Source organism: Apteryx rowi, unplaced genomic scaffold (genome assembly GCF_003343035.1).
Source record: "Apteryx rowi isolate R43461 unplaced genomic scaffold, aptRow1 scaffold_5, whole genome shotgun sequence".
Classification (NCBI taxonomy): domain Eukaryota; kingdom Metazoa; phylum Chordata; class Aves; order Apterygiformes; family Apterygidae; genus Apteryx; species Apteryx rowi.
Window position 1 is genome coordinate 739151 of NW_020450760.1, and position 16081 is coordinate 755231.

Consider the following 16081-nt stretch of genomic DNA (forward strand, 5'->3'; position numbering starts at 1 on the left):
CTCTTCTCAGCTGTTATATGGTATTGAAATTCATTGCTTTTATTTCACCCTAAAAAAAGACTTGTGTGCTCAAAAGCTTGTCTGTTTGAAGTATCTGGGTTAGAATAATAAACGATATTTCCTCACCCTACAAACATTACATTAATGTAAGCCTGTTCATATCAAGTAGTTTTTTTAACCGTCCTCAAACTGGCTGCAAAAAAACCACCAGTCACATATTGTCATTTTTTATATAAAAACATGAAAGGGGATAAAAATCTCAAGGTGAAAAACAATCTAAAATATTTACAAGGGCAATTTTCCAAATTTCTAACTTCAATTTTTAAGACAAAGTATTTCTTTGCATTTGGAAGTACATTCCGTTAGCTTTAAGGGATGAACTTTATAAGAAACACATAAAGAGGCACTACACAGCCTCAGTTAGAAAGCCCATTTTACTACTTAATGACAGATCTACTTCAACAAGTATTTTAGTTCTTTTTGTAAGAATGTAAGCCATTACAAAGCGTACAGTGCTTACAGGGATTACAGTACATATGGAAGTCACTTAATTACAATATGCTCTTCCGGCAAAAATTTTTCCATGAAGTTTGCTGTTCTACATACTCTACCTATTCTCTCTGACAGCCAGGATCATAACTCAGCTTCAGCACTTCAGAATTTAAATTTAAATGGAAAAGGCAGGTCTTTCTTCAGGCTTTGCAGACAGAAGAAACTGCCCGATAAAAAAATTCTCCTATGCTTTGTGAATCAGAATATTTTGTCTGGAGGAAACACAAGAGGGTAAATCTACACCGTATAAGTACAGGGAAGAACAGCGCTGAGACAGAAACACTAGCAGGGTGGAGGGAGAGAGAGTTGCCCACTTTATGTAGAACATGTAACACAAAATAACTTCTCTAAAGAGAAAAAAATATATTATCTGTAAATCTTGAAAACCAGAATAAAGTAATGCCACTTTAACGTACTCTTTAAAAATGATGGGTTAGATTGCCTTAAGAAGTCAAATTTTAGTTTTTCAGACCAATTTTATCACTGAGTTTCATTCAAATATTGACCTAGAAATACTGTCTATTGTTTTTCCAGAAGGCGTTTTCAATTCAAAACCTGCATGCTTGTTTAATTAATGGCAATAACGAAAAGTTTTATCCATTTAGAACATATAGTCATGCAAAGTACAGCAGAAATAAAGGGAGGAGTACAGTACACAGTTCTAACGCTGAATGGGCAAAATGAGAATAAAATGAGTTATCCAACCTTACTTTGGGTTTATTAATGATGCAGTATTATTCACAATACATGCTGATTGACTGTCTTGGCACTGAGAACACCAACGCCAAGAAAACAATTATAAAGAAACAAAAGCAAAGATGGAAAGAACATTCTCCATTAAAACTGACCAGTGTAAGTTTTATCAAGGATTTCTTTGGAATTCTGAACTTTGCCACAAGTGGCTAAAATAATAATAATAGTAGCTATTGTATCAGAAACAAAACTTTAGAACACTCTGTACCGCAAAGTAGGCTACTTCCCCTCCCAAAGAGCAAAAGCAGGCAAATATACCATTTTTATAATCTAGAAGAATGTTTTAAGCAGAACTACAGCTGAGAGTTAGGTTACAGTGCAAAGTATATCCCATTGCCAGCAATGGGATAAAGCATGGGAAAGCTGGTGACAGAAGCAAACAACTAAATAAACCAGGTCAACAACTGAAAGCTTGCGCTGTCTTTCAAATAAAGTAAAATAATGGGTAGAAAAATGCACGTTTAATCATGTCATATATGTGCTTTTACTTTATAACAGTCAATGCTATACACTGAAGCCAGAGATCATAAATGGGAATAAGTCCTGACTCTAGTCAAGTCTTAATGCAGGAAAGTGATACTAATATTTCACTTTAGAAACGTGAATCTACTGTCATGTTGGTCTGTAATGGCACTGCATACTAAAATAGACTGTAGATCAGCTTGAAAAGATAGGTTGTTTCCTCTAGCAAGTTGGGTGATGAGATTGGAATTATTTTAGACTGATCGATTTGATTTACTTTAAAACCACAAACATATTAATGCATTTCCATAGCAAGTGTTCTTTGCTATCCCAACAGATGAAGTTGCAGTGTTTTTAAAGAAACATTTAAACTGCGGGCAAATATGACATCAAAAGGACAAAAGCAAAAGTAAGTTAATTGCCAGAATATTTCTACCAGTAAAAAGAAACCAGTGATAAGCAATTATACACCAGACCATAACCAGGACACTCAATCAGCATTAAACATATCAGAGTTAAATACCATTGCTCGGAATTCTTCAAGAAATTTTACCATTTAGGACAACAACAGAAAGGATGTTTTAAAATTTAAAAATATATATTTTTTACAAGATCTTATGAAAAGCATGATAATCTTCTTTATTTCTTAATTGTTCCATAGAATTACAAAATATAAAGCAGATCAAACAGGAAACTACTGAAGAACAATAGGCTGGTGAATGGACAACCACATTTGTTATGGTGATAATTTATCCACGCTATTTTCTTCAACTGTGTACTGTACTTACCCCATTCCATTCTACGCTCATACTCACTTCCTCGCCCCCATCAGGACCACTCTCGTACTTTACCACATCGACATTGAGGCTTTCTCGGCTGCGCCTTTTCTCTATGCTCTCAGGGTCATTCAGCACTTCAGCAACTCTCTGTTTATGAACATTGTCAAGACCCTGAGAATCAAATAAATGGGAAAAGGTTTTATTTTATTATAAACTGTATTTTGATCCACAACATATACACAATAACCATATTGGCACAGTTGATCAAACACGTAACTCCATCAACCTGACTACTTCCAAAGCACAGGCAAAGTGAACTGCCCTTTACACACCACAGGCATCAATGTGGCATGAAGGGGATGGACAGTTCAGAAGTTTCAGATTTCGGCGTCTTGGCATTCTTTTCCCAGTTCGGTTGCTTGTCAAAGCCTCATGATGTGCACATCACCTACCTGAAGCCCTTTGGCCACCAGCTTAACATTTAAGCAATTTTTAGATCACCAAGTGGCAATGCAAGTCTCAGTTTTCCACCTATCCAATGGTGTAATATTTACCCACCTTTGTAAGGAAAATTGCAGGTGTCTGAATACCTAATCATTTGTTCACAGCTGTGTTTCAGTTCTGAAACTGAAATTCAGAAGATACTGACACATGACACAGCACAGTAACATAATTTATCTTTCAGAAGGAAATCAAGTAGAAAGCAGGCTCAACAGAACAGACTAGATATGTGGTCAGTACAATATGTCCACTTCTGTTAAAGAACGCCTATCAATCACCAAATAATCATTTAAATACCTTACACTGCTAAAATATCTCAGATGAAAATCTTGCATTAAAAATAAAGGCAAAATCATTAACACAGACTAGAAATAACTGGAAAATAACAAAGCTCAAATCATGTTGATCCTTTGTTCATTTTCCTTGTGCACATTTTAATAACAAACTACATAGTAAATGATATTTGCTGACAGGAAGAGATCCCAACCCAGTGCTTTAAGCATAAGAAAATATTCTGCATCTTTCACTGTCCAGCTTTAGCACTGTCAGCAAATGCAGCAGCTGGTCTGTAGTATAAATACCGAAAGTCTACCACAATGTAAAAAGACTACAGAAACTAAAACTCACACAAATACTTTAATGCTGGTACTTCCTACATTATTACATTTCAAATAGCTTGCATGTATAATTGCACATTTAAGAAAATACAAACAGGAAGAAAACCCAAATTCCATCAAATGAAACTAATTTTAAGACTTGCTCTGCTCACTAATTGAGACTCAGAATCACCTGCTCAGAACGGCCCAGCTTGGCAAGAAGTAACTTGTTAATATGAACAGACCATTCTTCACAGTGATCAACCAGTAAAAAAGGCTGAGATGCACTTTGTTACACAAGCACTACAGGGTACCAAGAATAAATAACTAGAGTACTACCGATTTGGATGCAAACTGCTGGCAGTTCTAAAAGCAGAACAGGCATATACATTTGACACAGACACATCTAAATGTAAAGCAACTACATGAATAAGAAAAAAGGCTGTTGTTTTAGTGACGTGGAAATCGGGTTCTTAGATCCCATAGAACTGCTTTCCACTAACTGGAGAGTAGAACTGCCTTAGCTAATGGAATTCTATACAAAAGGAAGCACAAACTAACACGTAACACCCCTGTATTTTCACATCCTCAGGGGCGCTCGGGGCAGAAAAGTGGCTGGAACTCAAAGAGTAAAGAAGTATAAACTCAGAAAAGCTTTATTCACAGTGTCCTTAGCAGTAGAGAACATGAAAAGCATAACAGGTATTTCAAATCAACACTTAAGAGGAGAAATATCACATATGGGCTCTAGGTTCTGTTCCAAAGCTATCATCTCTCATTTACCTCACATGTTAAAAAGCCAAAGGGATGAGGAAAAGCACTTTGCCCTTCTTCTTTCAGGACAGAATCAAGCAAACCAGGAAAGAACTGCACTAGTCTGTAAAAATCTAGCATACATATCCCAGTAGCTAAAGCAAACAAAACACGCGCAAGGAGAACAGGGCTGTGGAGGCCTGATGCTTTTGCAAGCTTGGGAACAGCAGTACCTCTTTGCTTTTAGCTCAAAAGGGGAAGCAAAAATTTAAACTTGTAAAGTTTTTTTTTTCTTAAAGTAGATGAACATAACTACTAGTGAGTTTTCTACCAGTCTTGTCATTACTATTATGCCAATTTATCCTAGTTGTATTTACTCTTATTAAAAATTATACTGTAGTGATAACAGTAAAACTAAGAACCAAAGCAAAGATTTTATTTAAGATGCAAACGCACATTTCTTATTTTCAAAATCCATTTAGATGACAGACATTAAAAATGAACTTTCAGAAAAAACAGGTGAAAATACTCCTCAGTTAAAAAAAAAAAAGTGACTGTATCAACTACTCCTCCCCACCACCCTTGAATTTTCCTTGCTGAAGAATTTTCCTACCAGTTTCATGCTTTTGTCTTAATGGTTTCATTCCTTTTATTTGGCAAGCACTCACTAGTTTTCCTTCACTTTTTGTGGAGGAAGGAATTGATAACACCTTATATACCAAAAAAGAACTGCTGCTGAATTCACTGGCAGAACGTGAGGTTTGCCAGTAATTTTTGCTCTGCCCCTTTTTTGGGAGCCTGCTTCTACACTAGCAACAAATGCTGCAGAATCATTCTTTAAAATACAACTCTGTATATCACTAAAAATCAATAAAATAATCATTATCTACAAAGATATGGTCCATCATTTTCTGTGGGCCCATTCTAGACCAGCTTACTTCAATTTACAATTAGAATTTTACACAGAAACATTAAGAAGCTACTTCTTAAAAACAAAGAACTCCCCCCCACACCCCAAAATAACAGAAAAAAACCCTAGAAATTGAACTTTACAAGTTTTGGGTTTTATTCATTTACATTCTCTTCTTTTGCTTTCCATTTTAAACTGACTGATCAGCCTCATTTGCTGTCCAATCTCATGTACTTTTATACAAGACATCATATATCAAATCATCCAAAAGGGTAAGAAAAATATTTTTCCCACCTTCTAAGACAGTGAGAAAGGGCTACTTGAAAACAGATTTGAGAGCGCAAAGACAGCACAGGATTTCTCCGCATTAAAAGAATTGGAATAGTCCCCCTCAAACAGTAGCATGTATCACATCAGTTTGCAAAACAGAAACAGCAACTGATAAATTTCTCACGTTCTTCTGGGGGTAGAATCAAGCAGCCTACACTAGTCACAATCAGTCACATGCAAAACCAGAACATCTGTAAGACTGACAGCTCCTTATTAATAGCACATCTCAGGCATTACTGGCAGCATTACTGGCAAAAGGGGTTTCATCAACAGAAGCTCTCCATTTTCCCTTAGCAACAGTAGCTCTCCCAGGACACTTATTCAGCTGAGGACTGCTGGCTGAGACAGCATTTTCTGCTCTTCCATTTTGCACGTAATTTCACTTCCACTTTGATTCATGCCCTAAGTACTTGATGCCATTGCCCTAGCAATTAACCAGTTTGCAAGGGTAAAGATGGTATCATTTTATTAACAGCTCAGACTGAAATTTTTCATACTTGCCTGTTTACGAGATCGCATCGCTGCCTCTTCTAATGTTTCAGCAGCTTCAAATTTGCCTTGCCGTCTGTAAAGTGCCCCAAGGTTCTTTAAGGTAGTTGTTACTGTTGGACTGTTAAAAAAAAGCATATATACACAGATATGAAATTCTTCTCAACTTACAAACTAATAAAAATTTAAATGAATGTAATATTCACCATCATAATCTTTATTATTATATAATTCTCTTCTGAAATACACTGTACAAGCACAAGATACATGAAAAACCTGTTAACCTTTTTTAAAGAGCATTAGCAGCTCACACTACGATTAGTCAACAGCTCTGAAACCGAATGCTAATAACTAGCTTCTAGAGCCACTCAACAGAAAACTGGAGTGCTATATCCTTATGTTTTTCAGATGCAATCTCCAGAGGTGAGAATTTAGCTCAATCTGAGCGTGTCAAGCTGAATAATCGCAAAGCTTCCAGAAAATACGCCTGTCAGTTCAAACAGGGACTGTTACTGCAGCATTAGTCACAAAATAAATTCCTTTCATCAGCCTTTACTTAGTAACTATTTTCAGTTTCTATGCATTCAAACTAGATTTGAATAATGAAATAAAGGAAAAAGTGGCACATTCCATTAACAAGTCTCACATTCCAACAAGACATTTTTGATTCAATGACACATTGAGAATTAGCTCAGTCACAATATTGTTGCTTAAAGATTTTCTCCAGCAACAACAGAAAAAAGATTTCCTCATGCATTAGAATGAGCTGGTACATAAAAAGCAAGCCAACATAACGTACAGCACCCAGAGTTCAGGGTGGGGAAAAAAGGGCAGATTTCAACAATACAAAGCTTCTGTTGCTTGTTAAATATAAGAATACAAACACTAAAGAAAGAAAAAACCCTCATTAGAACAGTGTCAGTACTAGGGGCAGGTTTTTTTCTGACATTGTACCACCTGCACATAAAGAAAGGCAGTTAAGGAACAAAATTAAAATGTGCAAAAGATGTTTCGCCAAGCACGATCCAAACAGAAACGCTTGTTTCCCTCCTTCTGTTTTAGGGTACACATTTCCATTCAAACAAAACAACATTCTTCAAGCTCTCAAAACTCTAATAATGCAGAAGTGTGGCAGTTTGTTTTCTTGGGCCAACTAGAAACTCGAGGCTAAGCTATTTGCACGGTCTCCTTTTAACTTCTTTTAGCTTCTGGGCTTCTCTAGAGATTTTGCTAGAGCCGGGTGGGGAAGAGGGCATATGTCAAGCAAAAATTAAAAAAAAAAAAGAAAGGTGACCTATGCCTCCATGTGAAGGATTGTCAAGAACAGAATAGATGTGATGAATTCTTATGTCACCCACTAGATCTAATTGGCCAATATTAAAAGCAGCCTCAGGGCTTAGAAACTACTACTGTCTTCCTGAAAGCCAGTCTTGGGCCTGAACTTCTAATACTGTAGGTTTTATAGCCATAAGCCACTTGTTGGTTTGGTTTAACTTTTAAATATGCTTTAACCTTGCAGTTCTGGATATTGTGGTTGCCCTGTGGTCTAAATCCTGTAAAGAAAATACTCACCTATCAACTTTGCAAGCTTTGTACCAGCCACCATATTCTCCAAAAGATGTGCCATCTTTTTGCTTTCCCTAAAACAAAAAGTAGCAAAGAAAAATAACTCAKCTGCAACTTAAATAGTAAAAGCTCCTAAAAAAGTTTTACCACAATGGCCTTACTTTGCATTCTTCCCTTTCTTCAGCATGCATCCAAATAGGTTTATTTTCATCTGATGAAACATAGAAAAAAATATTTTATACAATATATCTGCAAAATATTCACTGTTTGATTTCACCCTTCTAAAATACAGCCGAGAACCACAGACTTATAATGCTACTACCACCAAAAAAAGTTACTGTCCATACGACAGAAAGCAGCAGCAGATAAACAAAACATACCCTTCATCTTTGGTAGTTTTACAATACTGTCTTTTCTTATCTGAAGTTAGAAACAGAGTTACTTCTTAGAAGTAACTTTGATGTCAGGATATACCGCCATCAATTTGTGCTTAGCTATTTGCTAGAAAACATACATTTATTTCTTTTATCATAATGACTGTTTTGACATTTACTAAATGGTGCATACACTACTGTCATGAAGTGCAGTGAAAATTGTTCACTGCGATTTACAGTTGATAAAATGCATTTAACTTCAACATATAGTGGAATTTACAACTTAAGGGCTTTTTCCCCATGCTTTAGTTGTATTAATGGATGGCTCAGTGGATCATTTCAACACTGTATCTATTATGTCATCAAGAATCCTGTACAGATTTACTCCTGCGACTGGAAAATGACAAACATTTTTCTGCCTCTACAAGAGTACCAAATTTGGAATTTCTCTTAGACATAAAATAAATGAGCCAGAAATGCAATCCATAAAACATGAAGTTACTAAGTATCCTACATGTAAGAAAATCCCTCATTTTGAATTAAATGTTATTGCTGCATCTAAATGCTTTCCTATAATAAGTTTTGTGGTACGTTAATGCATCTGTAATTTCACCTTTTAGATCTGCCTCAAGCAGACAATTTTAATCTCCTCCAGATTTTCAGAACTGTTACAAAAATGAAACATACATTCATTCTAGGGACTAAGTTTCTTACCATCTACAGAACCAAATTCCCGTTCATGAGCACGAGTAAGAATCTCTTTGTATAAAGTTTCTGCTTGCTTAAATTTGCCCTGTTTTAGATAGCAGGATGCCTAAAAACAAAATACCCCCCCCMAAAAAAAAGATATCAGCACACTGTTTTATTTAGTTTGATAAACAATAAATACAATAAAGGTTGAACAAAGGTACATACACTTCAATCCATCAGAAAAAAAGTTTGCTTTTTCTTAGATTTACTTTAAAAATATCTTACCAGGTTATTCTTTGTTTTTGCAACATTTGGATCATCTGGTCCCAGCTTAGTTTGGTAAATCTCCAGTGCCCTCTGATAGTAGTATTCTACCTCTTCATATTTACCCTGGTTCTGGCACAGTAAAGCCAGGTTATTTAATTGTTTGGCGACATCAGGGTGATCTTTCCCCAAGACCTGAAAAAGAAATACCTCATATTAAAAGATCCTCCAGTCATAGTATCAGGGTTTAAAAATGCATCATGTTACACCCTTTAAGTGTTCATCCTCTTCAATTTCAACATAAGGATGATGAAAGCAAACCTTGCATATAAAGAGTATGCAAATTATTCAAATCAATTATAAATTAACAATGTTGCAGAACAATTCAAAACAAGAACAATTTAAGCAATATAATTACATTATGTACAACACATTATATGAAAAAGCTTGAAGATACAAACATTCAGTCACACGGACTAGAACAAATATCCACATAGCTAGGATAATCGACTTCAAAATTTTTAATGATGTTTCTTTTTTGTTCCAACGATCTTGTCAAAACAAAGATTGCCTAACTGTCAATGGAAAAAAAAAAATAAAAGAAGGTAGACAAGTGGATTTATTACAGGCTTCAGAATTTAGAATATACCCAGAGTTCTCAAATATCTCTGTAAGAGTATGGGAATTTAATATTGTTTTGCACTTCAGATATTACTAACTACTATGTCATTGCTAACTCTATGGTTGCTCTGGTAGATCTACCCAACCAAAATACACTACACTCACCCACCACACGCACTGCACACACACACCCTACACAAAATGTTCCACCGAAAAAATTATCCATGCAAAGGCGCTGCATTTTTCCTCATACCTTTTCTCTGATTTCCAGAGCTCGCTTACACAAAGGTTCAGCTTCCTTGTACTTTCCGCGTTTACCATAAAGCACTGCAAGGTTGTTTAGAGTTGCTGCCACCTGCCAACAGTAGAGAAATATTAATTACACTAAAATTTGCTGATACAAAAGCGTGACAAATGAATACAACTGCATTGCACTGATGTTTTTAAATCTTCCACGCACAAGGCAGACCTCTTGAAGTAAGCAAGTGAAGGGAAAAAAAAAAAATTATTGAAAGTATACATATGTAAACAAAGCATGAAAAAAGGAATGGAATACTTTTACTTCATTTGTTCAAATGTCACAAAGCACATACATTTTCTTTTTACTTTCTTCTCTCATAAAGTTACTTCTCAAATCTATACTCAGATTTTTCCCACTTCAACCCACATGAAGTGAGACATCACATTAATTTCAAACATTGAGTACAAAAGCTTGATTTGAATTATGCCTCATTTAAAAGCAAGAGTAAAACAAATCAGACATACACTTTTAATCTAAGTTTGATAAACTGATTTGAGTGAGCAAATTAAAATATTTCTTCACATTAATTTCCCATAGAAAATCCATGCAATCTGATCCAAAAATCAAGCGCAAGTCATTTGTGGTGAAACAGAATCAAACACAATGCTCAAAAAGCATGTTAAATATTTAAGAGAAAGTGAAATATGTTATATTGTGGCCTCCTACCTGTACTGTTTAGAGATAAGCCAGGTCTTAAAAACTTTCCTGTTGAGTTTAATATTAGAATGAGTTGAAAAAATTTCAGTGAAAAGCACAACTAAAAATATGACATTGCATGTATACAAACCGCTGGATGATCTTTGCCCAAAGTCTTCTCACGGATGGCCAAGGCATCATTCAGGAGGTTTGCTGCATCTTTGTATTTGTTCTGGTCCCTAAATTTTAAAAAGTCATAATTAATACTGGGAATTCAGAAAGTCATAAAAAATAAGGGTTGGCTTCAGTACTGGCCTAAACATTCCAGTACAGAGAAGAAAAACTCAGAATACAGTTACGGGCTTCAGTTTTTCACTTTCTGATTCATGAACATGTAAAGTAGTTTGCTGGAGGACTGAAACTGTACTACCTCTACACTGCTGTCCAATTTACAGCTCTAGAGTTTCTGGAAGTGGGTAACCTACATGCCCCCTCAGTAGAAAAAAAAGTAGAGAAACAGTTTCAAAAAAACTGTCATTCTCAAAACAAAAGCATAGGCAAACATTCAACAACTTGTTTGAATTTTAGTGTAAGGAGACATATAAATATCATCAGACCCTCTCAAGGCTTTAAAAAAACTAAAAAGTGACAAAATAATAAAACAACCAAAAAATGCTAGTCTGAACATCAAGAGGTTATAGCCAAACATTAACTGTTTATATAACTGATATACATCTACATCAGAATACAAACCTGTACACCAAAGCAAGTATGTTTAACATAGTGGCAACATCAGGATGATCATGACCTGAAGTCTTCTCCAGATCTTCAAGAGCTTGTTTACAGAGTGGTACAGCAACCTCGTATCTACCTTGGGAAGCATACTGGATAACAAGATTATGAAGGGTCCTTAATCTTGCTGGAATTTCATAGCCACCTTGTTGGGCAGCAGCAGCTGCACTGCTATGCTGTTGTTGAACTGGAACAAATACGTGAGATTTTAAGTTATTTAAAAAGATGACCATAATTGAAAAACATCTAACATTACTGTTCAATGACACAGAAAGAGAATTGCTAAATTTCCTCAATACCAGGCATTAGTATTGGAATACACTTCACAACAGTTATGCTCTCTCGAACAGTAACAGTGAGAAGATGACAGTTTTATTCTTCATATTCTCTCCTTGCTGAATGAATAAAGACACTATTAATATTTCACACTTCTATTAAAGGGCCAAATGTAGAAAATAGATGAAGAAAGTAGGTACCTATTCCAGCTCAGCAAACTACTAACAAATCTCACATCATAATTTTACACTTACAAATATCCAAGATTCCCCATGAAAAGGAACACTAAGACAGAGAAGCCAAAAACCTGCAGAAAAGTTGAGCTGATCTGTTCTTTTTTCTTTATTCTCCTTCTCTAAATGTACACTTTTTTTTTTTGTTTCCTTTTGTTCGCCATACCTTCCAAGAAATACTCAGGGTTGTCACATAAAGGATTAAACACTTTGGATGCCATGAATAACAGTTATAAGAGAAAAGGCAGTGAGTCAAAGCCAGTGTCAACCTTTTGATTGTACTTACTAACCCTCAGGTTTAGCCACATTTTTTCCTGCAGCACCTAAACTGCTCAGTTTCATTAAATTCTAGCCAACACACAGGACAGGAGCTGCAGTGGTGAGCCTTTCTTTTCTCCTTTCTATTAAGCAAAAAACACTCTCACAGCAAGTGGGAGCCTTATGCCAGTGGAATCATACAATTCCAAACCTATGCCCACAATCACTGCCTCCCAAAGTACTTAAATATTTGTGTATTTTCCCTGGAGGTCAAAGAAATTACTGAAGTGACACCCTTCTCTTTTGTAGAGCAAAATTAGGTATGTAGACTGTATCACTGTAGAGACAGCTCTGCCATTCAACTTTCCCACCACAAAATTCTTGGGAAGCCAGAATGAGCTCAGGATGGAGTTCATGATCAACATTAACCTATTCTAACCTCTTTGTGTCTTCCTTCCATTGCTGGTCTTCGCTACCAAGCTATCAAGACTGTATCTTATGTGCATCCAAGAAGGAAATTCAAGACTGCTGATTACCAAGGAGGGGCCCTTCAGACATTTTTGCTTAGCCATTTATCAACTAAGAACCATTATACTACTAGCATATTGCATATACACTACAACATCAACACATTGTATATCATCAGCTTTACACTCATAAGAAAAGCACAAAAATTCATTAAACAAGACCTATCTATCAATGGCTTCCTTCAACCATGCTACAAGATTGCTAACTCAAACTTTACTGTATCCATAGTCACCAATCCTTCTGACTTGAAGACAATGCTTCTAGAATGAGTAATAAACTGAAGGAAGACAATCTTAGCAAGACAAAGGATTATATGAGAAAGATTTCACACTGAAACCTGCCCAAAAATGTTAAGTCAGAAAGGTCATTAGTAGAAGCAAACTTTCTTCAAAAATCTAGTCTTGARTCCTGTATTAACCATCATGACTAGTTTTCCTGTTTCCCTCTTCTACCAGGGCAAGAGGCAATCGCCATTCTGCTCTAACCCACAGTACATTATGTATGGATTATTCATTTTTCTGAGGCATTTGTAGCTTCTGTGTTGCAGAAATACACTAACAATGTAATTTGAACTGTACTTACTTCCTTGTCCTTGCTCATCTTCATCATTGGGAAATAAGTCATCCAAAGGCTCTTTGGTGGAATCCGTATCTTTATCTTCCTGTAAAACACCCCAAACCCAAACAAATTGTTACACTATCAAATCTGAGGCTTAAACTTAAACAATATTTAAATAGAGTTCTATATCAACAGACAGTTTCTTTAACTGGCAATGTTAAAGGAAAACCCCACAGTCAGAACGTAGGAAGTGCCAAGAATAACATTTCTCATAGAAGTTTAATGAAGGTCTCGTGTTCAAATGTATTTACATATTCTGTCCCAACGAAATACAGGACACCTTCAGCAAAGTCAAGAATAGAAATCAGGTCTCCTAGATTTCAGTCTCAATTTAAGCACACAAGAACGTTATTTGCTATTCTTACAAAGACAGTATACCTACAGAACGTACCCAGTGAAGAGTGAGCTCTACTGAATACACAATTGTCCACAGTACTTCTGAGGTCATATATGCAGTTATTGATGCAAGGGGGAGAGGAATAAGGAGATTCATCTCCCAAAGGAGAATAAAACTGCACCAGCAACTTTAATTCCTTCATTTCAATTTCGGAGTACTCAATTTCTGCACTAATAATACATTTTGCAATTGTGATCAGTAAGGTTCAAAGAGTAAACACACCTGGAAGGAAGTTCAACTGCATTATTCACCTTCTCACATCATATTAATCTCAGCACAATTCATCTATATATATAAATTTTAAACATTAAAAGATAATTCCAAATCCCACAATCATGTGAAGTAAAGAAACAGAGGAACTCAGTCCTGTTTCCTGTATTTGGAGCCTACGCAATAAAAATGGTTGAAGTTGTCAGAAATATTAATCTCAGTAAGTAGAAAACATCCTTTTTTTTCCCCCCCCATATGTTCATCCAACACCTTTCTCCACAGATGAAAGAAAGGCAACTGCTGCTGTTGGCACACATGCTCTATGGTGGAAAAGTGCGTTCTCTGCAAAAACAGCAGATCGCAGGCTGGATCTCACATGGGAAGTTAAAATTTTAAGTGTGCTGTTTCCAAGCGCTAAGCAAGTGTATACATGCAACCATTTTCAAAGATTGTTAACAGAGACTATTTATATGACTGGTGAAACTATAAAGATGCTTTGCTTACTTAGTCCCTATCTGCCAATTAAATTTCAAATTTTCAGTCTAAGTCAAGTAATGGTGCTATTTAGGCCGTCTAAAGATTATAGTTCCACATTTAGCACATCAAAATCCCAGTATTCCCTCCTCCTGACCCTTTTCTTCTCTTAAAGAAAGTTCTGTAACAGTACTAAACAGGCTTCGCTGACAGTTTTCAACTTGAAATACCAACTCATGAAACAGCACTGAAGTTCTGCATGCAGCTGACTAAAAGAACTCACACTATGTTAGAAAGGATTTGGTCCAGTAGTTGGTTAAGCATGACTAAAATGCATGTGTTTTCCCTCATTATGTTACTGAGATACTTGGTTATGAAAAACTGTTCTTTCCAAGACATGACTGAGAAGGTCAGAACATACCAAGTGAGATCTTTCTCTGCAATACCATCTAATTTAAGAAAACAAAATAAAAAGATAACATGAAGAGCAAACAGTTTAGAAGTATTTAAGTAGTAAGTTATTTCTGTAAATTAAAATTGTATCCATTCTCTCTCCAAAATTAAGAATATATGTTATTAACACAATAGTAAGTAGCGACTAAAAACGTGCAGATGATCACGATGTTTGGCACAGGGTCAAGAAAGCAGATTCAAAGACCTCTTATCCTAGTGTACATTCTCAACAGATACTGAGGCTAGACACTGCTTTCACTAGACCAAGATTAAGTATTTTTCCTGCAGTTAAAATAAGCCAAGTCCTGTATACACTTACAACCTGCTAGAGTTTACACTGCCACTGAACAGCAAAAGAAAAATAAAAGGAAATTTTTGGCTTCAAGTCCAGTTCTTCAYATTTTTAAGCTAATATGACACTAAATAATCATTTAGCAATTTTTCACCCTCATATCTATTTTATTACCATCCACATGCAGTAAAATATAAGTAAATAAATAAATAAAAAGAAGCTAATCTGTCAGATTCTTTCTGGGAACTGTGACACTGGTACAAGGTAAGCATTTTTATGTTACAGACAAATTTATGTATGTATATACAAATAGAAAACTTGCACCTCCCATTTCTCGGTAACTAGGCATCTTACAACACACATCTAAATATAAGCTGCTTTTTACTGTACAGCTACTTACTGATGGTGAAATATCATCGTCGTATTTTTTTAATTGATTCATGAATTCTAGATGTTTCTTTTCTTCCTCCAGTTGAGCCACAGATTGCTCACTTTTCTGTAGTTTCTGTTGCGTATTGGCTAGTTCATCTCGTAGCCACTGATTTTCCTGGCATAACCGGCGAACCTGAGCACGCAATTTCTGCTTCTCTGATTCCACTGCATTTAAGTGATTTGACAATGCCATCATAACCTAAAAAGCAGAAGATATCACATGACCTATGTCCTCTAAATACAGTCCTGTATTTCACACAAAAGGCTTTTTATACTTAGAACCTGTCAGCTGTGAAATCTGGTAAAGGTTTAGATTTTGCTTTTTTATATATCTATTTGGTGTTCACCTTCCCTCTACTTAAACATATTTACCATTTGTTCAGTCAGAATTAGTCTGGAGGAATTCTTTACTAATGACTGTTTTTCGTGATGCAACTACTGTTTGAAGTCAAATTGTTTTAGAATGCCTTAAATATTACATGCAACGTTAACATGTATTAAAAAAATGAACCAGAATTTAGATTACTGAAATGGAAATCTT

General features: G+C 35.7%; 1 protein-coding gene across 9 annotated transcripts in view; it reads right to left on the bottom strand.

Annotated features, from left to right (window-relative positions):
* KLC1 (kinesin light chain 1) overlaps nucleotides 1-16081 on the bottom strand; it is a 49973-nt gene that overhangs the window by 14298 nt on the left and 19594 nt on the right. For 5 of the 9 annotated variants that reach the window (XR_003255720.1, XM_026079312.1, XM_026079308.1 and 2 more), the window contains exons 3-13: nucleotides 15509-15739; nucleotides 13247-13343; nucleotides 11331-11556; nucleotides 10729-10816; nucleotides 9894-9995; nucleotides 9041-9214; nucleotides 8780-8879; nucleotides 7853-7902; nucleotides 7698-7765; nucleotides 6138-6246; nucleotides 2556-2717 (exon numbers count right to left, since the gene is read on the bottom strand). Coding sequence is in view for 8 of the 9 variants with exons in the window: in XM_026079312.1 (XP_025935097.1) it covers nucleotides 2556-2717; nucleotides 6138-6246; nucleotides 7698-7765; nucleotides 7853-7902; nucleotides 8780-8879; nucleotides 9041-9214; nucleotides 9894-9995; nucleotides 10729-10816; nucleotides 11331-11556; nucleotides 13247-13343; nucleotides 15509-15739 (1407 nt within the window). In the remaining variant the exon portion in view is untranslated. The remainder of the gene's footprint in view (nucleotides 1-2555; nucleotides 2718-6137; nucleotides 6247-7697; nucleotides 7766-7852; nucleotides 7903-8779; nucleotides 8880-9040; nucleotides 9215-9893; nucleotides 9996-10728; nucleotides 10817-11330; nucleotides 11557-13246; nucleotides 13344-15508; nucleotides 15740-16081) is intronic. The other 4 variants (XM_026079311.1, XM_026079315.1, XM_026079310.1 and 1 more) reach the window with 3 other exon arrangements.